This window comes from Halichoeres trimaculatus, unplaced genomic scaffold, assembly GCF_033239565.1.
Source record: "Halichoeres trimaculatus isolate MK-OKI-2021-1 unplaced genomic scaffold, fHalTri1.1 fHalTri1_scaffold_13, whole genome shotgun sequence".
Taxonomy (NCBI): Eukaryota; Metazoa; Chordata; class Actinopteri; order Labriformes; family Labridae; genus Halichoeres; species Halichoeres trimaculatus.
Window position 1 is genome coordinate 15,981,542 of NW_027437191.1, and position 23,185 is coordinate 16,004,726.

Genomic DNA, 23,185 nt, shown 5'->3' on the forward strand with positions numbered 1-23,185 from the left:
CCCGAGTCAGACCCGGACGGTTCTGCAGCTCAGGAGGAAGAAAATCCACCTTGACACAGATCATCTCAGAACGCTTCAGTGTGGTGAGTCAAACCGGTACTGTAACATGTATCGTTTATACGTTTCTACTTGGCTCTTGGTGGGTGTATCCCTCGGTGGCGGTTGTGTGGCTAACTGACATCACAGAGGGGGAGCTGCTTTATCAGATTACTCCAATAAAAAGAGAGGATCCTCATGTCGCCACAAAGGTCAAAATCTCGCAGCCAGATGTCAATGACCTATTTTCAGAGGCATCAAATCTCGTTCTGGGATATCAGAAAAAATACAATATCTAATTTTTTGAAAATTCAGGGGGTGAAAGGTCTTGTTTTCAACTTTATTATTTCATATGTAAGTATTAAATCACAGATCAGCATGATATGTCCCCTTTAAGGATACAGGTGCAACAAAAAGCTTTGAGGCACTATGTGACGGACAAGTTAATTGCGCCCTAGTGCTCTCCCTCACCTCTGCCAGATGTGCTAACAGGGCAATACTCTGCACTGTCTTCCCCAGGCCCATCTCGTCTGCCAGTATTCCATTGATTCCCTGAAGAGAGAGAAGAAAACAACGCAGGAAACAAATCAGTCAATGTGTCACAATAGGGAGAAGAAAAGGAAGTACTTCAACTCATCGAAACAAGTCATCCATCCAAAGAAGTTCCAGATGTGACCGGCAGCCCTCGGTACCTGTTCATAGAGGTTTGCCAGCCAGTTCATCCCCTTGAGTTGGTAACCTTTCAGTTTGCCGTTGAAGATGGTTGGCTGAGGGATTTCTTCACCAGCATGGATGGATGGGTCTGACAGGCTGTAGCTCTCTCCGAACCCCGAGCCTGAGGAAGAGCCACAAGCCGTGTGCAGTGACGCACTTCGGCTGTCCTTAGCCTCCTCATCAAACATTCGCGTCTACAGAAAGAGATTGGAGACATAACCAGTGTTAGCAGAGGTCTCTGTGCATTTGGGGGTGAGAGCAGGTTTGAGGATGTGAGCACATCAACATACTCTCTCCTGATGAATCTGGTAGGCTTCTTTGGCATTCCTCAGGGCCTGGGATTTGTAGTGTTCACTATCTGAAATCACACAGATACAAAGCAGTTTAATACATTTTTTTCCTCATACATGGGAGCTACAGCATGAAACTGTATCTGTGGATGGAAAAAGCTTAAAACCATCGAGTATCTATTTAGTATTCATTTTTCTCCTCAAACGTGACATCAGATGTCGACCAACAATAAAAAGTTAAATCATAACTAACTCTGCTTCAGGATCAAAATAAACATACCATAGTCCTCCTGGCCCATGTTAACCATAACACCTCCTCCAATGTCAATCTGTCTCTGTCCTGCAGTGTCATCCAGTTTACTCAGGATCTCCTCCTGGGCCTTGTCCCCCTCTGGACCCCCAATACTAGCTTTACCGCTCATAAAATGAGCATACAGCTCAGTCTGGGTGATGAGGAAGTTCAGTTTACGCTGCTGACGCTTAGCCTGGAGCAGAAAAAATAAGAGACAGCTTTTATGTTTTTAAAAATTGACTTAGGATGTTACAGGTAAAAGAATGGAAAGATATAACAATTTTTCGAGTCAACATTTCCATATCATTTACTTCTCTCATTTCCTCGTCCAGTTTACGTTGTTCCAGGGCCTCCTTCTCCGCCCTCTTCCTGTGCTCCTTCTCCACTTTGTCATACTTCTTCCAGTAAAGCATCATCTCCTTGGTGAGGCGGCGAGCACGGGGTAATGTTTCTTTACAGTTCTTCTGGGCCTGGATGGCTGCCCGTCGAACCTCTCTCATACAATGATGAGCCAACTGACATGGACAAAAATCAATCTTCTGGTTAAACTGCAATTTATTATCAGGCAACCAGGTAATAAAGAATGTGTGTCATATCTCTTCCAGCAAATAGAAAAAGTGGAGGGAAATACAGACACTGAACAAAACAATCAGCCCAGAATTTATGAGTAAAACCCTTTAGATTTATAAAAGCACATCAATGTAAACACATAACTTACCTTTTTAGCATTGGTCAGAACTAAGTTCTTTGCAGAGGTCTTCTGTTTGAATGTCTACAGCAAAAGCATAAAGGGGAAACATTAGAAATATTGGACACTTCACCAAACATACATTTATCAGGCAGCTCTTTTATTCATACGACCTTATTTCAGTGTGGTGAAGACTTACTTTAGGGATCTCCTTTTTAGCGATAGTTAGCCAGACCTTACGACGACGTGCATTCAGCTGCTCAATGGTGAGATGTTTCTTTTTAACCATGGGAAGTGGAGCATCATGGGAAAACTTTGCAAAGATCTTGGTGACATATAGACGCTCCTCCCCCAGAAAATCTCCCTCTCCACGTTTTTTCTTCTTCTTGACCTTTTTCAGTTTGGCTAAGAAATTAAAAGCATGGATTGTTTTCAATTATAGCAAACTTAGTTCTTTTTAAGAAAGAAATCAGATTTTTAAACTTTTTTTTTTTTTTTTGTCTGTACCCTTGAATTTCTTCTCATCCTTGATTTTCTTCTTCTTTGGGCCCAGTAGGTGGCGCTGTTGCTCATAGAAGGGGTCATGAGTGGAGAGGAGACCAGTGCTGTAATACTGATATTGATGAAGCTGCAAGAAAAGGTATGCAAATGAAAAAAAAAAAACATTATGCTGACATGGCTCAAACAAATATCCAGTCAGGGGTAATTTAGTTATTTCCTGGCCCTGTGCTGATGTGTCTGAGCTTTTACCTCTCGGTCAGAGTGGAACTTGCTCTGATGCTGCCTGGTGAAGCGATGTAGCCGCAGCATGTCATGCAGCTCCTCCCGAGATAAACAGAAATCAGAGTCATCTGATTCTGTGTCAGAGTCAGTGGTGTCATCAGTCAAGAGGATATTCTGCAGGGGATAAGAGAAAAATCAATGTTTTAAAAAGACGATGATGGACATGTAGCTATAAACATTGCCCGAAAAAGGAGGTTAACATTGAAAAGCTGTAAAAAAAAAAGTTTCACCTTTATCCGTGTGACTTAACCATTTAAATATTTTAATGTTAAGAACAAAGAGGAATAACAGATTGTTCCATACCTTCAGCCATTTCCTGTTCTTCTTCAGTTTGGAGAAATTGTAAAAACTAGCTTTATCTGCCTTTTGATCTGTAGAGACAGAAAACCATGCAAGATAAATATCTCAAATAAACAGCTACATGACACCGATAAGGGTGTGTATGTGTAATAATAAATTAATAACACATTAGTGTGTCTGTGTCTTACCTTTGTCTTGCAGCAGAACTCCATTGAGGGGCTTCCCCTCTACAAGCCCATCCTCCTCCTCACATGGCTCAGTCTTCACTGTCAGTGCTGTATGCTGCGTGGAGGGGTCAAGGGAAAGCCCTGATCCCAAAGCACTATCACTTTCATCACTATCATCACTGTCATCACTAGAACACAAAAATATGACTATGTGAGTCAACACATCGCATATGACAACTGCATCTACAGCACTAGAATCAAGATTGCAATAAGAACCATCTTTGAGTTGTGATGTCTACTGAAAGTAGTTTTAAACAGGGATGCCTGTGAGCCAAAAGCAAAATAAGAGCTCTCTACCTCCACTCTGTCTGTACCTGGTAATGTCTCTGTTGAAAACAGCAGCGGTCTGTCGCAGAAAAGTGTCCAACCTCAGAGATCTTTCCAAGCGCTGCAGGTAGAGAGGTTTGGCCAGGCCGGAGCTCCCTAATGATCCAACCTCCAGCTGGCCACCCTGCCCTGACGCCATGCAGCACAGACAGCTCTGCCCAGCAGGGCAGCAACTTTTACTGGAAGGACAGAAGTAGAAAGGAGAAAAAGAGGCAGGCAGATGTCTCAAGGTCAGATGGAGCAGCACAGGACAATGCGCACGTTGGAATGAGTAGGGCTCTGCTGTTATGTATTTTGCCTAAATCATGACAAAAACTAAAAGCATAAAGGTTGATACTTCAAAGAGGATGTGTCTGAAAGAAGAAACTTTACTCCTGCATCTTTCAATAACTGCCTACATCTCAGGTTTTTTGAGAAAACAAGACACTTTGACCAAATATTATATCATTCTGATAATTGCAAAAAAAAAAAAAAAAACACACATCAGCAAAATGTGATATAGACAGCAGACATACCTTCTTAGTGAGGGATGCCATGATTCTTCATTTCCAGATTAATAATCGAACAAAGATGACCACCCCTATGAAAGAATAACAAACAGTCAAACATTGCCATTGACATTGCTAAATGTTAATGCAGAGGTGCTGTTTTTAATTCATCATAAAGACCAATAGTGTGAAAGTGAGGACTGCACAAGTGCTCTTGTTTTGGAAATTAGATATTCTTCAAGATTGGCAAAATATATAAAATTAAAGAAAATGTCAGTGTTTGCACAACTTTAAAATTGTACATACTCTCTGTTTAGTCATAGTGTTACATTTCAGCCATTTCTTGTACTGAAAATTCAGATATGGTGGGTTTTAAAAGTTTTATTTCAGCAAATAAACGTGATTTATAAAAATAAAAACAAACTGTTTAAGTAGTTTATTCTTGAGATCTCGTGGTTGTGTTCTCAATGAAGACTGTATTGTCTACTTATTTTTGTTATATTCTCAACATATTCTCTGGGCAGTCTGGTGTAACTTTAAAGCCTTGTGTGTGGGCGCTGGTAAATATTTAAACAATGCTACAAGTTTGTCGATACAAAAAATAAACTATGACTGGGGGATTTAGCTTATTAGCAAATCTTTAGCTTGCTAACATCTCCAAGCTAGCGTTAGCCAGGGTCTGGAGCTAAATGGGATTGTGAACTATGTTATAGCATGACAGCTAACGACCGTTAGCCGCTTTGCTGTAAAAGCTCAGACAGCATTGCCTCCGAATAACGATAGTACAGGGTCAAGGTGCTGGTTTACGCACACTGACAGCCAACTGTGAACCTAATCATATAGATAGCCGTTATTGGACCTTCAGTGGAGCTTAAGCCATTGTTTCAATGCTCGAGTCTCCTTCTTGTCTATTGCCTAACACAGCTTTTCTTCAAAGAGCTTAGCTTATCATATATTACGGCGTTTTGACACAGACGTCCTCTCGCACCATTAATATGAAGTATTCAAATCGGCCCTGTCTCTTTAAGGCCACCACCTCCCCACCTAAACAATGTATTTAGATAGGATATTGGTAAACTGGCAATGGATTGACATGCTAGTCGTGATGCAGCGACAGCAAGGCCCTCCGCCCGCGCCTCTCGTATCCTTGTAGCGGACACGAGCGGGGACTCGGTTGCCGGGTGAACGAATGATCCCCATGTTTTAATTCTCTCCCTCCCGGCCATCTTCCCCCATTGCTCCTTCGCCATAACAACCACCATGGAGTCTCTCACCTCGGCCCCGTGTCCCCCTTTTCGCCTGTCTCTTCGCTGCTGCCGACTCTCGGTTCTCTGACTCCAAAATGGCGGTTTGAGGCGCCGAGCGAGTCTGTGAGCTTTGAGTCGGCAGCAGCAGCAGAGAGGCGGCCACTTTCTGTTACTGAGAGAGCAGAGACACGACGCCATGGCGAGGGTACAGCAAGGAGCAGGCGATTTAATCGAGCACCGAGATACGGACACTCGCATACTGATGTCTTAGAATACATGAGTGTGATATGAAATCCAATATGTGATTTTTGCTCTACATGTGAAATGTATGCCGCACGTTGTGCCATTTAGAGCCTCGTTTGCATACGTGTAGACATTCATCGATGCACTTCCGAAGTTGATTAGTAGCGCCTGCCTACTGCGAAGATTACCGAGCAACGTCTTACGTCATCAGAAAAGGAACTCCGTTTTAGGCACGGTTGAGCTTTGGAGAAGAAGGCTTTAGTTACTTTTACAAAGTGTTAAAGTTCTATATGAGTACCCATTACTTTAGGCAAACCAAATAAAGTCTTTACTTGTTTTATGACATTAAGTCACAATTATTGTTAAGGGTTTGAAGGATCCCAACATGATGCTTTCTGGCATGATGATCCCAACTCACATTTGTCATTATCCATAACTTACAACCTCATGAAGTTAAGTTTATGGTATAATTATGTCTATTCCACACTGAACTCACATGTTAGCATTAATTTCTTCTCACCTAGGAGCTTCAGGTTTAACACTGGGGCACTGCAAAGGTTGCTGATTGCTCAGATCAACAAATTGTTATTTGTTAATATGTCACTTTAAACAACCACAACAGACAGTTATGACAAGCTTTAATTGGCCACAGTTGGATAGCAAAAAAAACAAAAAAAAAAACATTTGATGTGGTTCTTCAGGCCCTCATATACTGAGCTGAAGAGCAGATGATTAAACTTTGCAAAGGAATCACAGATATGCTAAGTGCAGGTTCAGGTTATGTTTCCAAAAGACAAAAAGTGCATGATCTAGTGAGTTAACAGTTGTTTAGTGCACTTGTATCAGACTGCAGCTTTCTAATCCTTTTCTACAATTTAAGTCAGCAGATCAGGTACATTGTACGCACTGTACAGCCCTGGTAATTCTTTACATCCCAAGATCTTCTAAAAATTTCAGTTTCAACCATTTACAACACATTCCTGTACAAAGTTCACAAGCATTAAACAAGCTTCAAATACTGCCAGCTAAATAAGTGTAATCTGTAAAGAACTGTAGCAATTTTCTGCAGTAGGCACTTTCAACAGGCAATCTGGTAAAGTTTCCACAGACTTGTTCAACACTACCAATGGGGAAGTTTCATAGACATAAATGATGGACTATCGTGTCTTTTCACATTTAAAGAGGAGGCAGGTGACTTCAAAGCCAGCTTGATTTCTCTTCCTCAAATTTCTGAGGATCAATGAAAGGCTTGTCAATGGCTTTTATCATCAGTTCGCCGCAGTAAGCGCATTCGCACGCAATGATGTCATCAATGTCCGATTTGATCTGCTCCCGACTCGATCCTGCACTGCCCTTTCCCAGGCTGGACGTGTCTCCATCATCCTTCGTAAGCGTGCGGTGGCGTGACTTAGATGATTGTGTTGTGGAAGCCAGCTTCTTCTGCAGCTCCTCCAGACGAGTCTGCTTATACACAGACAGGTGAGGGGTCACCTCCTGTAAGATAGGGCACATGAGATCTCTCAGACCAAAAATCCTAATTTGTTCCGTGTACATGTTTATATTGTGAACAATAAAATTAGACCTGTATTGTTACCTGGAAGAGACAGTCATAGTGGAACATGTGTCCACACAGGAACAGATAGAAAGGCCTGTTCAGTAATGGGAAGTCACAAGAAGCACACTTTTCCTGGGAATCCACAACCCCATATTTGTTCCTCATTTCCTGGATGTCTTCTCTGATGCGTTTAGCGCTTTCTGTGGCCTCCTCCATTTCCTGCTTTAGCTCCTCAATGTGCTGATTGTACTCCTCCAGAGAGCTACAGATGGCCTCCTGAGCATCAAAATGATTCAAAGACAAAAAACACATTTAAACTAACATGCTGGATGTTTTGCGTTTATACTATGGGTGGTATTTCAAAAAGATTTCAGAAAGCATCCAACTGTGTTTTTCCAATTAATGACGAGAAAGTAGGTGAGTCCTATCACTAAAAGTATGTTCCTTATTGACAGAATGGCATTTCAAAGAGTGGAAATATTTAAGCCCTGTTTATACTGTCAGTTTAAAGCAAGCCTTTACTTAATGATGATGTTGCAGGATGAGATTATACACTGGGACACTAGTATTACACTGTTGTGGTATTGAAAGGATTAGACATAGTGATTGCAGAGCTTTGTTTCAGCTCTCCTGGATACCAATAATGTAAAAAGTGCTTTAGACACACCTTAAAATGATCAATGGTGACAAAGTCTGGGAAGAAGGGCAGGATATCTTCAATCTTAAGCAGGTTACAGCTGGACAGACAGTTCATGGCTTTCTTCACATCTTTCTCCTCCTGCACAACATGACGGGCAATCTTCAGCCAAAGCTTTTTCCTCAGCTCCTCGTCATCCTCAGGGAGGTCTGCACATGACTTGGCCAAGTCAACATCTACCTGTGAACAGTAAATATACAGCAAATTAGAAACATTTGACTAATGTGTTGTGTACTTATATCTGTTTTGTAAAGCATCTTTGGGTATCTTTAAAAAGTGCTTTATAAATCTGATTTATTATCATTATTATTATTATTATCAATATTAATTCTGTTGAAGTTTTGCCATTAATTCGTTCTTCAACCATAATGTGGATTGGATGGCAGTAGATTATAAGTCATCCTAAAAACCGAGACTGATACTTTAATCTGAAATTTCTTACTTGTAAAGAAAGATCCACCGCCTCCTCATACAGCTCCATGATCCTATAAACCAGGACACAGGCCCGTAGGTAGCCATGTTCAGCACACAGCCTGAGTGCATACTTCAGATCATAGTGGATCTCTGAGGCGTGTGTTCCTGCCTGCTCCAGATACCACAGCAGAGAGTCCTGCTTGTACTTTGCATAAAGTGACAGCAGGTAGTTGTGGATGGCCTCCTCTGTTACAGTCAGCTCATACACACAGAACTCCATGTAGCGGATGGTTTCGTTGATCTGCTGGGTGCTTCCCATCTGGCTGTAGTTCATCAGAGCTGGGATGAGCTTCTTTGGGTCCAGCCGCTTGCCCATCTGAATCCATGCATCTACTACTTTTTTAGGGATGTGTTGCATGAGGACTGGGGAGAATTTGTAAAAGAGCTTTTGATCACAGTGCTTGGAGAGGACCTCCAGAGCAGCGCTGAAGTCGTCATGCTGGCAGTAGTGTGATATCACTCTCTCATAATCCTGCATGACAACAGAAAAGTAGACCATGTCGTCCACATTGCCATGGCTTGCCAACAGGTCGTAGATAGTGCTGCGGTTGTTGAACAGACACTCTTTGTGCTTCGAGTTACTGAGGAAGTTGCGAAAATCCTCACGGGTCTCTTGGAAGATGATGGTGTTTCCATCGCTCTCCAGCTGGCCAAGCCGGTTCAGGTAGAGCTCAGCTAGCCAGGTGACCAACAAGGTGATCTGCGTTCTCTCATTCTGCTTCAAGTTGTTAAGCTTCTTGATCAAAAACTCTTTCAGAGCTTCTTCTTGTTTGGCTTCTATGAATTTAAGCGCTATCTCTTCAAAATAGTTCTGTGTCAGCGCATAGCACTTTGCGCTCTCAATGTAGCGCTTGTTCTGGAAGCAGTGCTCTGCCTCCTTAGCAAGCACCATGTCCATACACTCTGGCCGGTCTCGGCAGTACTCCTTGGCTAGATCAAATTTGGTCATGCTCATGTACATCTGCCACACATCTCTGGACTCACGCTGGACATGGTACCTGAAAACAGCTCGCTCAGTGTAGATCCACACCAAGCCACCTATTGGGTCCTTTATCATCTTCTTAAGGGTGCCAAATTTATCAGGAAACACATCCTCATAGACCACCTGTCCATTCAGAGTGCAGATGGCTTTAACTCGGTCATGAAGAAGCAGCAGGAAGTGGAACTGAGTCAGTACAATGGAGATGGGCTTGTTGACACTTAAATCAATGTCTGGGGTGTACTCCCAAACCTGTGTGAATGTGAAGTAAAAAACAAGGTGAAAAACTGTAAATACAAAGGTCAATGTGGAGATGGTACAGCATTAGTATTACCTGCACATCACTTAGCAGGGAATCTGGCCTGACATAGTCCAGCTGGCCGTAAAGAACTCCATTTCCCATCATCCAAGCAAACGCCTTAGGTGAGGTGCGAAGCTTTGAGGTGTAGAAAGTGATCTCACTGTAGCCCATGTTAGCTGGAAACTCTTGGAAACTGGGCAGCAGGTCCTGGTTCTGGCTGAAGATGGAGCTGAAGCCCTGCTGCTCAGTACCCTCAGCCACCCTCCCTACAAACTGAAACAGACGCTTGCGGGTGGTGGCAATGATGAAGTACTTATTTTCTAAGCCACGCTCCACCTCCAGGCAGCAGACAGGTGCAGGCTTCCCATCCTCCTCCAGGGAGTGTACCTGTGACAGGCAGAGAATTGATGTTCCTGAGATGCTTCAAGCCAAGAAGATCAGTGTTTTCCACACAGATTGGACTTGAAGGCTGTCAAAGTATGTTTATGCCCACCTAAATATGAATGCAGACTACTTACCCTTTTTTAAAGTCTAATTATGACCGGTTAACATTTTCAACAAATACTAGCATGCACTTGCTCTGTATCCCACACATTTCATTTGTGAGAAGCATCTGTAATTTCTGCTGTAAAGTCTTAGTAAACCCATTGGTTGCTGAGCAGCATCTCATCGTAGCTATGAGCCTGCAGCTTGTTGCTGTCAAAGTTATTTTGCACACTCCTACATTTGCCACATCATTGAACAGGGCTCTATAAGCTATAACAAACACCAAGTACACATCACTTATATTCTGACCTGTCTGAAGTACTGATCAGGATTGGTGTTGAACAGACTGCCCTCAGTTGCAGAGATCTCTGCTTCAAAGATGATGCCTTGGCTGGTGCCGACCAGGATTGGTCCCGTGTTTGTCTCGCTGCCCAGCAGCTTGTTCCAGCCTACGCTCTCAATGAGGTGGCCTCTCCAGCGGGACAGACTGCGCACCTTCTGTGTGTTCCTGTTAAGGTAAAGACACTCACTGGTGCTCAGGCTGATCAGCAGATGGGAGCCTGCAATGGGAAAATAAGAAAGAAGAGGATAAATCTGCTGCTGTTAAAAAGGTCACATAAATGACACGACAAAAGTAAGCAGTGACACGTGATTATAGATCAACAGAGAATGACTGCAGTATTATGAATCAAGAACATGTTAAAAAGAATTTCACTAATCTTTATGTACACACACACACACACACACACACACACACACACACACACACACACACACACACACAACGGCTGTTTTTTTTCTCACCTGTGGGGTCCAGGAACAGCTTATGTACTTTGCTCTCATCTTTCCTTCCTAATTCTGTCTGATTTGGCTGATCAGGTTTAGCCAAATCAATCCTGTCAAGTGTAACAGAACATGAAACATTAGTATCAGCAGTTAACCCCAGATGAGTACTACCAATCACAGTGAAGAACAAGAAATAAAACTAATCAAATCAAGGCCATACAAACAACAGTGGATATTTGTTATCATAGTGTTCTGATAGTGTTATTTGCCTCAGCAGAGTGTCCTTTCCCAGACTCATGCAGAGCTGATTGTTGCAGACTGCAAGATGGTTTATCTTCTCGGGCGGAGTAAAATCGATCCTCTGCTTGTTGAATATCGGTTTCTCTTCCTCGAGCCTCACATTCACAAAGCCTGACGTAAAGGCACAAGTACAACTCGTTGACAATATAGCACTCAATCGAAATGAATGCATGATTAAATCGTGCGATTGTAGATCATTTAAACGCACTTAAGACGTTATACCACATCCACAACTAAAGGCAGCCCTACCTGAGTGTGCCAGTCCGATGTTGGCAGATGACAAGCGGCTGCGCTGCTGTGCACTCTGCCTGGTGTTTTGAGAGTCCTCATACTCGTCGAGAATTGAGGCCATTGTTTAGTGTACTTTTTACCCCACGTCTTCACCCGTAAGAGCTTCCCCGCAGATGAAAATACTGCTGAATAAATAATCCTAAAACGACATAGCTAGACAGCTAGCTAGTCCTTACAACTCCTGGCCGTTGTGGGCACCTCTGCGTATTTCCCCCTTTTACGCATGCGCCAATGTAGAGCACAGTTTAAAGAAAATGTAACACTTTATGTATCAGCAAACGTATACGTTTACCTCTAAAACTAATCTATAAAACTAAGGATATCACAATGGAAGCTAGCTTTGCCTCGGAATTGACAACACTGGGTGGACCCGGAGAATCAGGTGACACGGAGTCATGTGATCATTAATGCTGTAGTACTTTAGCCTGCCACTAGAGCGCGCAGTTCGATCGAAATTTGTAAGGGGGTTTTACGAGACGTTGATTTGGTTACGCAGAACATAATTTAAACGTTTTTCAGTTACAAGTTCTAACCATTTGAATTAATTTGTTGTGCTCATTTTTTTCTGTCAACATGAAAACTTTCTGAAGTGCTACTCTCCTTCTTAAAAGTAATTTATGCTCCAATAAACGATTAATTTGGGGAAAGGTGACAGACAACTTTTGTGTCAGAGTTGCATAATGAACAAAAAAAAATCATATTACAAGGAAAGTTTATAAGAATAAACATTATTTTGTTACTTCTATTGCTAATTGATTGAAACGTTAAAAACAACCATAAATGCATCCATCCATCCATCCAGCTACCGTTTTTTTTTTTTTTCTTCATTGTCTCGGTGGGAGTGTCTATGCAAATCACAACCTGTCTGGTTACTAAACTTGTGCTAAAACATCCCTCCCCTCACATGTCGCGCTTCAGTAAGAGCAGGATCGGCAGCACTTATCGACGTATAGTGTCACGTAGATCAGAAAGAGGAGTCTGTGTTCAGAGGTTTAATGCCCAGCTCGACATGCCACCTAACATGGATTATTTCTACCACGAGTCCCGAGTCCCCTCAGCATGCGGGCTGACCCGGGAGGACGAACTGGACCCTGAGGTCATCAGCTGTATGCTGGTCGGGGACGGAGCTGTGGGGAAAACCAGTATGATTGTGAGCTACACGTCCAATGGATACCCGACAGAGTACCAACAGACAGGCTTTGATGTCTTCTCCGGTGAGTCAAGATTTTTATTTATTTATTTATTTATCAGTCAGCTAAACGCCAGTAATATTAGATAATAATAATAAAAAAAATATAGCTCCTATGGATTCCTTGATGATTCTATTTTATGTGACTGTGTCCTTGGCAAGATACCTGGATAGTGCTCCAAAACAAATGCTTAAAGTGAAATTCATAAAGTCACTTGGAATGAACTGATCTTTCAAATTGGGTTTAATTGTCATCTATTATTTTTTTTTTGGAGTTGATTTTGACACTTAGTTGCTACTTTAGTAATTTAAAGTTTTTGAACAAGTTGCATTAATTTGCTTGAAAGCTGGTGGTTTTGCTTTGGCTCTTTTTTAATGCTTTATACGTTGGAGTAATAGGCTTAAATCTAAAAAAGAAAAAAAAAAAAGCATCACTGCTTTCTAGCTGTACAAAGTAATTTATTCAAGTGTAATTGTGTAATGATGAAGAGATATGAAGTTGTGCTTACTGACTAATTTACAACCAATGTTTTTTGTGCATGTGAGCTTCTGCATGCTTAATATAGACACGTGTAAAGTGTTTTGTCTTTGAATGTCTCAAACAAATTGAGCCAGAATATAATCAAGTTCTTTATTTACAGGCCAGGTCCAAGTAGAAGGATCTCCAGTCAAAGTTCAGCTCCTGGACACTGCTGGACAGGTAAGACTGTTTCCCAGTTTTGTGTGTTACTAGCACTCAAACAGTCATGTGCCACCATACAGATATATTTTTTAGAATTAACACTGTAATTACAAACACACACAATTTTTTCTCACATTTTGAGTTCTTTGTCAACTGGTATTTTCATCTGGTAAACAAAATTGCAATTATTAAATCCCAGTAATAGGGTTAAGATGAAGATGAACTTTGAAAGTGCAAACTGTGCCACATCATTGCTTCATCAAAAATGTGACTCAATAGTAAGATTTCACCATGTATATTAATGTGTGACTGATCCTTACAATGACTCAGTCCCTTTTACTCTATCATGTCTGCACAAAAATTGATTGACACATCCTTCCTTTGTTTATGTTCCTTTCAGGAGGAATTTGATGAATTCAGAGCTCTATCCTACGCCCACACCGACGTCTTCCTCCTGTGCTTCAGCATGGTCAACCCCACCTCATTTCACAACATCACCAAGAAGTGGGTTTCAGATATCCGGGCTCACAACCCCTCCTCGCCTATTGTTCTTGTTGGGACTCAATCCGACCTTTTGCTGGATGTGAATGTCCTCATCAACTTGGACCGATCCAACGTGAAGCCCATTCTGAGCTCCAGAGCCCGCAGCATGGCCGAAAAGATCAGGGCTGCAGACTACATAGAGTGTTCTTCACTCACGCAAAAAAACTTGAAGGAAGCGTTTGATGCAGCCATTTTTGCTGCCATTAAGAACAAAACCCGCAAGAACAAGAAGAGGAGGTTTTCTGACAGGCGCACCAAAGCTTTCTCCAGGTGTAGCTGGAAGAAGTTCTTCTGCTTCGTCTAAACTTATGAACAGACTCAAAACCCTGTGGGTTATGGACTAAACTTTTATTTATTTATGTTTGCGTTGAGGTCACAGCTCCAACCTATGGAAGGTTGCCCTCCTTAATATTTGGCTGCTTTGATGCTGGGATGCGACATGGAGCAGAAAAGTAAAACACAAGCAGAGTGGGCAGGCAGAGACTATAGAGGGAGTAAGGGTCAGGATACACACAGGACGTCTGTGTTTTTTTAATACTATATCCAAATGTTTGATAATTCCAGGATTATGTAAAAACATAATCAACAATTTTATTTGCTATCCTTTCAATTCACTATTGGTGAGCTACTTGTGAGGAACCCACTGAGAATTGAGGCTAACAAGTCAAGCATATCACTGACATACAGCCAGAGAGAAAGAAACAGAGAGCACAGCCTGTCATGTAAATGTTGTTGATTTGCATGCCGTGCTTTGCAGCCTTTAATGCAAGTGAGAAAGCGAAACAGTGTCCAGGCTCTGTTTGAGCACTTGGGCGTTAGCTACTTCTCTGTTTTACTCTGGCTGTCTGGCTACACCGGCCTATTTATATGCAACAGCTGCAAGTTCATGTTGCAGTGCTAGATGCCACATTCTTACCTGTGTGTGAAAGCGCCTCAGAATGGTCTTTGCTAGTCTACAAGTTAGTTATCCCACAATCTCACCAAAACTTATATTTAAAGCAGAAGTTTTGTGAACTGATGGACAAACTTAACATACATTTTTTTTCCTGACCAGTCACAGATAGATTTTGTAAATCTCAATTATCAGATTGACACAGGAACTTGTGTGGAAATCCTCTTGTCTGAGCTGAAAAGTTGTGTGGGAGCAGTGATCATTGGCTTTTTGTGTTTTCCTCCCATCAATCTGCATCTGTGAAAAGTAGCACCACAGGAGTCTTTACTTCCACCCTGCAGTCCCTCCCACCTGGCTTTTTTTATTCAGCTCTCTTTGTTTGTATGCTCAATACACTCCTTATCTCCTCAATGGCCCTGTATGCACAGAGTTGGAGCACACTGAACCATTCTTGTTTGAATGTAAGTGTAAACTAATGCGCTGTATAAGAAACATGGAGAGTCTGTGATATATGTGTAAAAGTGATTCATATTTTGCATCCCAGTTAAAGAATTTCTGGAGGTGTTATGAGTGACCAGAGTTGAGGCTTTGCTTTATTATGCTTCTTGTGGAAGTCAATGAAATATAAATATTCATCTGTTTGTTAAAACAGGTATTCTTTCACGTTATATGTATTTGAAATGAAATGGACTTTGATGCAATACTTCTCTACAAACTGGTTTTGTTACATTTTGTATCTCTGTCAGTGATCAGACCAAACAATCTTCTTCTCTGATATGTCTTTTTACACGTTGGAGTGATGTAGTGCAAATAAATGAAGTGCAAATTATATCCCTGTGTCGTGTATTTTCAGGATAGGTTCAAGAGCTGAAAGGTCCAACCACTAATCAAATCAGATAGTAGCAACAGGGAAGAGGTTGTAGAGCAGTCATGAAAGTGCTGAGAAGCTGTGATAAGTGTTCTCTGAAAGTAGTCTAAGGGGCCGTTTAGGGGCCATTTACACAACAACAATATTAGGATGAAACTTAAAAGTATTGTTGCGTTTCAGCCTCTCGTTTACACAGAAACCGAGTTTGAGGCAACCTGTATCGCAAACTTTAGAAACGGCCTCCAGAGTGAATTTTTTCTGAAACACTGCAGCCACCATTGCCATGTAAACAGCAAGCCGGCTACCATGTTGAGCTTGTGCTGCTCAGTCTGCTTAATCTGCTGACTGTTTTTCAACAAAATGTGTATCTGTTGAACCACTTGTTCACTAGACACTCACTAATACACTAGATGATCGGTCCAACTCTACATTGGTGGAGATCTACCAAAAGCCGCTTCTTTGCAAGAAAGGTATAGCACAAACTACAGGCCTGGCATGCTCGCTAAAGAGTTTCCATGTTAACGCACATTTTTTTCTTTCTTTTTTTTTTTTTTTTCAATCATTTTGGGGTGAAATGTCATGTAAACAAGGCCAAAAACGGTGTTTCAGGTGACTCTAACAACATGACAATGGTGGCTACACATTTCAGAAAAATTGCGATAGTAAGTTTACATAGGTTGGCTGAAACGCTGTTTCCGTGTAAATAAGCTGCCAAAACGCAATAATACTTTTACTTTTCATCTTAAAATCATTGTCATGTAAACAGCCCTGACCCTTCCCACCACTCCAGGTACTTTTCCTGAACCATTACTCCCTCCATGGTTATGATAACTAACCCTTTGGCCTCCAGCTGAGCTCCGGGTTGACCAATTCTAATGCAATCCACATGGGTGCTAGTGGGCTTTGGCAGTGCCATGCTGTGACTGAAAGCGCTGTCTGATTGTGCTGTTTTTCAAAAGGATATTAAAGTGTGGTTTTCAAAACAGTGATCAAGTCAAATACACTGGCTAAGAACAAATAGCAGCAGTAATCAGATTGTGTATCATAAAAATTTTGGTTGAAGTGTATCATTATAAAACAAAACAAAACAAAAAAAAACAATCTGCAAAGATCAGAACAAACAAACTTAATTGAAGTCTCTGTGTGCTTGTGAGAAGCGGTTGTGAATAGGATCAATATAAAGACAGATTAGAGAGGGTTTAAGAAACTATTGTTGACCTGAATGCTTCACAGCGCATTTGTTCAAAGCAGGTTGAGTGAGTCACAGATGAGCGAAGAAGACACGCTCATCTTTACTCATCAGTAATCTGTTTGCCATTAGTCAGAGCGCTGTCCATCACACAGCCCTGCGTGAGGGTTCTGCTTAAACAACCACTATCACTGGGTTAAAGAAGGACATCCTTCGTCTCGGTCTGTTGACCTCGTAAGGACAGGTCACGGAGAGGAGCTGGTGTTTTGTCACCTGACACTGCAGACAAAGCTGGACCCATGATGAATTAACCCTGTGTGTGAGTGTGAGTGTGAGGGTTAGGAAACTTTCCCAGTAGAGTATTTAAAGCAACCCTAATAAATTTGTGTGCATTACAAACATATTAGCTTGTGCTACTCATCACATAGAGTAGCAATCACCACTTAGTGTTTTATTAACATTTTTTTTATTGTTGTTGTTGTTGTTGTTGTTGTTGTTGTTTTAACAGATGTGAAAAAACTTCAAACTCAAATAAAAGCCTTGAGTTCAGCAGCGTGCCAAACAGCACTTAGCTGCCAGATAGCAGCCAGTTACACCAGTGCTACACTCTGTCAGGTTGGTTGAAGATATTTATTCTTACTAAACTATCCATGATATTATATGGTTTATGGACAACTTCCTTGTTTAGCTTTGCTGATTAATACCAATTTAATTTACAGCCTGACTCTTTAGGTCAGGGGTAGGCAGCCTTTTCCATGACTGGTGCCACTTTAAAATACTCTCATTCCCAAAGAGCCAACACTTCCTTGTTTCATAAAATCATTGACAGTCGATAGGAAAGTCTGTTATGTATTCCCTGTCAATGAATTGTTTTCCATGCTTTGCAACCATAGACTATATAAAACATGGACGTAGTCTTGCCAACGTCCCCCGTCTGTTTCTGAAACAGAAAATTAAGCACATAGGCTATAGCAGCCATATTGGTAGTGGCAAGGGCTTCGCCTACGGCCATAGGGCGCCTGTCGGTCACGTGACCCTCAGCTGTGCCTATTATTGGGGGAGCTCTCCATCTTACTATCCCCCGAACGGCTGAGTTAGAAAAAAATTCACCCCCAGTACAATGGGAGCCAGTTGTAAAATTAGCTACTCTGACACTCAGACGTTTTCTGAACCAGGCTGTAAATAGGTTAATTTCTGCTTTGAAAATGCCTTTTTTTGGCTAGGTGCGATTAGGTGGACAATATTGCGATTGTGCTTGCGATTAAAAAAAAAAGTTTTGTCATGATGAGTCTACAGACTTATTTAGTTATTATGGAGGAAAATCTGAATTGCTTGTGCTGACATTACGATTGCGATTGCGATATCCTCTTTTGCGATTACGTAATTGCATGTGCTGACATTGCGATTGCGATTGCGATAATCGTGCAGCCCTGGGATGTGACTTCCGCTACTTCCAGAGCCAGCCTGAAGCAAACACTGGAGAAACAGCAGATTTTTAGCACTCTCACATTGTCTCATAATCCCAGACCGGAGGTTGCCGCTTGTTTGCAACACAGTAAGAAATGGTTTAACTTCCTTCTGTTGCCTGTTTTTTTAATAGTGCAGGACATTTTGAATTTGTCGCTTTGTCCAGCATACTTTGCCAACGCTATTTTACTGACTCCAAATCATCCATCTCATCTCTGAAGTTTTTTTTCATGTTTAGTCTCAAAGGGACCCTGAGCACTTGACGATCTAACATACCACACTTTCACAGCAAAGGACGCTCCACCCTCGATCTGCGGCCATCTCTGGCAATAAATCCATACCCCCCCATACAACTATGTTGTAAAAAACAACTGGAACATGGTTTGTTTATCCGCTACACTGCAAAATGGATGCAATTGTGAGCAAGCAGACTGACCCCCCAATAGATTTGCGGTGACGCACTTGCAGGTCAAATCTACATACTTCATTCATTCATTCATTTTCTGAACGGCTTATCCTGTTCAGAGTCATGGGTGGCTGGAGCCTATCCAAGCTGTCATTGGGCGAGAGGCGGGGTACACCCTGGACTGGTCGCCAGTCAATCACAGGGCTGACACATAGAGACAGACAATCATTCAGGCACACACTCACACCTAGGGACAATTTCGAGTGTTCAGTTAACCTGATGAGCATGATTTTGGACTGTGGGAGGAAGCCAGAGTACCCAGAGTCTATACATGCATGGAGAGAACATGCAAACTCAACACAGAAAGGCCCACCGACCCATGCATTGTACCGTGCAGCCCCTTTCACGCACTTCATCTAGCTATATTATTTAGAGTCATTCGTAAACATGAATAGTGCGCTCCATTTCTTGTATAGTGTTAAATAGAACACAATACAATTGTTTTGTTATTGTTTAGTTTATTTATTTATTTGTTATTTTGTACTCTACCTCACTGTATTCATTCCCTGCATGCCAACATAAATAGTTTCACGTGCCAGCTATGGCACCCATGCCCTAGGTTGCCTACCCCTGGTTTAGGTGCCTGGACCACTGCCTTGTTCAGACTGCATTGCAGGAACATTGAAATCCTATGATTATACTGGGTAAACAAATGTAACTTGTGAGAAATGTTATAAAAGTAAGATCTGGTCTAGAATCCACTGACAATGATTTTAAAGTACAAACATGCACGTTTGTTACCTATACTGAACTTAGAAGTCGTTAACTTAGAAGTCGTTAACTTTAAAGTCTATCCAGTTTTCAATATTTTTGTCTGCTTTTGTGGAAATGTTACACTTTTTGTCAAGGTAAATTCAGATCAGGAATATCTTGAAAGGCGACAGCTCCAGGTCAAGGAAGGCCGTGACTTCAGTCTCAGTGATGTCATGTCTTATTTATGACTCTTTCCACTCACACTGTTTCTGTTCCTCTCAGTGAAATCTCAAACAGATTTTTATGTAATGTTCTTGAAATCAATAAAACAAAATGTTCCCCTTTGAACAAATGTGGTTTTACACTCATACATGATGCAAACAAAGACTAATACAGCTCGTGTACACTCACTGTGCACTCATTAAGCAATAGCACAGGCCAAGTCAGACAGGTTTTAGGTTCCCAGGAGTTCAGTGAACTTTCCCGTCTTCTTCCTCCTCCTCCTTCTCTTTTTCTTCTCAAGGTTAGTCATCTTCGTTTTCTCTCATCCTCACACAGGGCTGGTCCTCCTCTTCCCAGGATCCCCTGTTTTTTAGTGATTGTGTCAGGAGTAGTCAACCAGGTCTTCCTCTGGCTCAGGGCCAGTTTCACTCTCGTTGGGTTTCACTGTAGTCAGAGATTTGGCAACAAGGCCTGGGAATCAGCAGGTGCACAGACAGGTCTGCCTAGCCAGGGATAAATCCGATTGGTTGACTGTTGCTGCTGCTCCTCGGTCATTGAAATGACAGTTTGGACACTTTTGCTTTGTAGGAAAGCCAGCATGGCTCAAAGCTTTTTTTCTCACACTGAAAAAAAAAAAGCTGTTGAGATTTGTTTTTGTTATTGTGTCTCTGATTTACTGTAATACTGTGACTGACAGTGTCACACTCAAAACTTACAAACAAATATGGACTTAATGAAGTGATATGTTGATCAACAGCATCATATTTATTCCAATAGAGCCAATAGACATGCCAGCTTGTCAGCACTCACAATCGACAAGAACTTAAAATGCTAAAATTAAAAATGCTTTTCAGCCCTTGACTTTGCCATCGTTTCTAAAGCAAGCTAGAGCAATAAACAATGCAAAAACAACGTATACACTATCTACCTATTTCAGAAGACATAAGCTAATAAAGGAAATAAGACAACTAATATTTGCATAACAAAACAACCTGTCAATCAGATTAACCGTACAGATCTTTGATTACAAAAAACTGTCAAAACATAAACTGTCAGTTTCGGTGTCGCGCAAAGCCAGTGAGAATCGTCCCAGTTTCCCGGCTGTGACTGTGCCTGCAGGCAACAACGATTATTTCTGTCCCACAGTTTGCAGCTTCAGTGTGCCTCTGAATCTGCTGTGCTCGTCATTCATGATGTTGAGTAATACACAAGGGAGGGTTGAAATGCAAACAGCTTCAGACACTGGCAAAGTCAACAGCAGTGTGTAATCAAAAACCTTTGCTCGTCTATGCAGGATACTTTAATGTCACTTCCAAGGGGTTGTTGTCAGATACACTTCTTATAACTCTGTCTGTTTCTGCTTTATCTTAATCTGCACTCATCATGCGCGGCTTCAGAGTGACCACACATGATCACTCCAAGACCAGTCAAAGTACACTCATCTTCAGAGGTGAGACGACTGTGCTCACTTACCACTCAGGCAACGATGAGGTGATTAACACTTCAAACAAGCCGTCGTTCTCGAGGCTTGTTGTCACTGACGACCCAAGCACATGTAAGACATTAGCAGCTCCAGAACTCACATATACAACCTGTGAGAAGGCTGGTCTGTAACATCTGTGGCTTTGACTCACTCAAACTTTTTCCACTTGTTAATTCAAAACCATTACATTCACAACAGTTTAGCAACCCAATTTGACTGGAAGTAGATCCATTCAGCAAAAAGTCAAAATGCATGTCACAAAGAGTAGGGGCTGGTAAAAGAGATTACTGCAGCATGCATACATTACTCAAAACTGACATGGACAAAGGTGTAAATGTAGAGTACAGTTACTCAAAGATTTAAAATGATGGCACTGCAAAGCCGCCACCTTAGTTGTACACAGTAAAAGTTAACAATTCTTTGAGGAAATGGCAGATGGCATTTTATAATTTTTAAAGGACAACTACAAAACCTATAATTCAATAAGATACAATACATCAGGATATGACACAATACTTTATGGTGTACAACTCAATGCGATGGTATAATACTGTACGCAAACCAGTGGATACAAAAAAAAGATAAAGTAATATGTGATTTAGTTTTATACAACAATCAATGTATGAAATGACATGATACCTTTATGCGATGTTATTGGAAAACATGCAGAAAAGTAAAAGGCAAGTTGTTGGGATATGAACAATATGATACAATACATTTAAATATGATAGGATGTGATAAAATATCACCAATGAGAAGTTAGGATAGGATAGGACAGGAAGTTGTTCTCCCAATTTGTAATTTCTCCCAATTTCCTGCCGATTGTTCACAATGATACCAATCAAAGGTTCGTTCATAAGTACTGTGTAGGATACATGCCGTCAGACCTGGCAATCCAAATTGGCAGCAAAAAGCATTCACAGATTTCAGCATTGGACACAAAAGTTAAAAAAACAAAAAACAAAACAAAACAGACTTATGATGAGGCACGAGGGTTGGCTGTGAATCTCCCCTTTTGTTGAAGTTGTTGAAATGTAAAGTCTAATGTCAGCAGGTTTGATGCTGTAAGATATTATACAATATAACACATACTATACAATTTTGTAGGGTAATATACTTTATATTTAGTTACAAAAACACAGTTGGATGCAAGGCAATATTATATTATTGGATAAAAATATGGACTGTATAGTAAATGGATATAGTTTAAAAGGACATGACAGATAAGGAGTTTTGAAGTAGATCATCCACAGGGGCCATATTGGAAATGGGCAGGGCATTCAGCCTCATCAGCTGAGCAGTGTTTCAGTGTGAACTTGCATTCTTTAAATCTGCTAAACTGCACTGCAAAAAAACCTGAAATCTTATCAAGTGTTTTTGTCTTAATTTAAGTAAAAACTGTTTTATTGTACTTGATATGAGCCAAATTTAACTGTTTAGCCCAGAAAATTGTCATGTTTTAAGCTATTTACCGAGAAAAATGAGGTCTGAATTTCTTGTAGCATGTAAAAAAAAAATCTGCCAATGGGACAAGAAAATTTCCTCAAAATTTTTCGCTCAAAACTAGAATAATGTTTTGATACAAGTAACTTTTCACTTATTCCATTGGTAAATTTTTTTAAACTTGTTTCAAGCAATATAGACCTAATTTTTATCTTTCAATAACTTGAAATAAGGCATTTTCTGGACTGGTCAGGTGAAAGTGGCTCATAGGCATCTCTAATGAAAATAAGACAAAAACAATTATTAAGATTTCATTTTTTCCAGTGTGCTGAGTCAGGAAAAATTCTAATTTTGCATTGTTTGCCAATAGAGAAATTAGCTATTCAGACAGGAGACATTTTTTAGTACCAGGCTGTTAATGTGTTTATTTCTGCTGTGAAAGTGGCTTTTTGGGGGGCTTGGTGTGTATGTGGTTTCTGGTACCTCTGGAGCCAACCTCTAATGGACACTCAACGAACTGCAGGTTCCAGCACTTACATATTGA

At 41.2% G+C, this 23,185-nt stretch overlaps 3 protein-coding genes across 3 annotated transcripts in view; 1 reads left to right on the forward strand and 2 right to left on the reverse strand.

Annotated features, from left to right (window-relative positions):
- The window catches only part of ino80 (INO80 complex ATPase subunit), a 46,215-nt gene extending 40,660 nt beyond the window's left edge, over nucleotides 1-5,555 (reverse strand). The window contains exons 1-14 of the mRNA XM_074685118.1: nucleotides 5,420-5,555; nucleotides 4,173-4,237; nucleotides 3,645-3,836; nucleotides 3,292-3,458; nucleotides 3,107-3,174; nucleotides 2,771-2,917; nucleotides 2,528-2,648; nucleotides 2,220-2,425; nucleotides 2,051-2,104; nucleotides 1,644-1,847; nucleotides 1,321-1,525; nucleotides 1,041-1,108; nucleotides 729-944; nucleotides 508-588 (exon numbers count right to left, since the gene is read on the reverse strand). Coding sequence (XP_074541219.1) covers nucleotides 508-588; nucleotides 729-944; nucleotides 1,041-1,108; nucleotides 1,321-1,525; nucleotides 1,644-1,847; nucleotides 2,051-2,104; nucleotides 2,220-2,425; nucleotides 2,528-2,648; nucleotides 2,771-2,917; nucleotides 3,107-3,174; nucleotides 3,292-3,458; nucleotides 3,645-3,796 — 1,689 coding nt within the window. The 5' untranslated portion in view covers nucleotides 3,797-3,836; nucleotides 4,173-4,237; nucleotides 5,420-5,555. The remainder of the gene's footprint in view (nucleotides 1-507; nucleotides 589-728; nucleotides 945-1,040; nucleotides 1,109-1,320; nucleotides 1,526-1,643; nucleotides 1,848-2,050; nucleotides 2,105-2,219; nucleotides 2,426-2,527; nucleotides 2,649-2,770; nucleotides 2,918-3,106; nucleotides 3,175-3,291; nucleotides 3,459-3,644; nucleotides 3,837-4,172; nucleotides 4,238-5,419) is intronic.
- Nucleotides 5,556-6,268: 713 nt separating this feature from the next.
- On the reverse strand, nucleotides 6,269-11,919 carry vps18 (VPS18 core subunit of CORVET and HOPS complexes). The gene is made up of 9 exons (XM_074685755.1): nucleotides 11,463-11,919; nucleotides 11,183-11,324; nucleotides 10,932-11,023; nucleotides 10,437-10,687; nucleotides 9,675-10,028; nucleotides 8,330-9,592; nucleotides 7,858-8,067; nucleotides 7,230-7,466; nucleotides 6,269-7,129 (listed from the first exon to the last, which is right to left on the reverse strand). The coding sequence occupies exons 1-9, from the start codon at nucleotides 11,563-11,565 to the stop codon at nucleotides 6,833-6,835; spliced, it is 2,949 nt and encodes a 982-aa protein (XP_074541856.1). The 5' UTR covers nucleotides 11,566-11,919; the 3' UTR covers nucleotides 6,269-6,832.
- Nucleotides 11,920-12,430: 511 nt separating this feature from the next.
- Nucleotides 12,431-14,448, forward strand: rhov (ras homolog family member V). The gene is made up of 3 exons (XM_074685286.1): nucleotides 12,431-12,718; nucleotides 13,335-13,393; nucleotides 13,776-14,448. The coding sequence occupies exons 1-3, from the start codon at nucleotides 12,514-12,516 to the stop codon at nucleotides 14,220-14,222; spliced, it is 711 nt and encodes a 236-aa protein (XP_074541387.1). The 5' UTR covers nucleotides 12,431-12,513; the 3' UTR covers nucleotides 14,223-14,448.
- The last annotated feature ends 8,737 nt before the right edge of the window (nucleotides 14,449-23,185 follow it).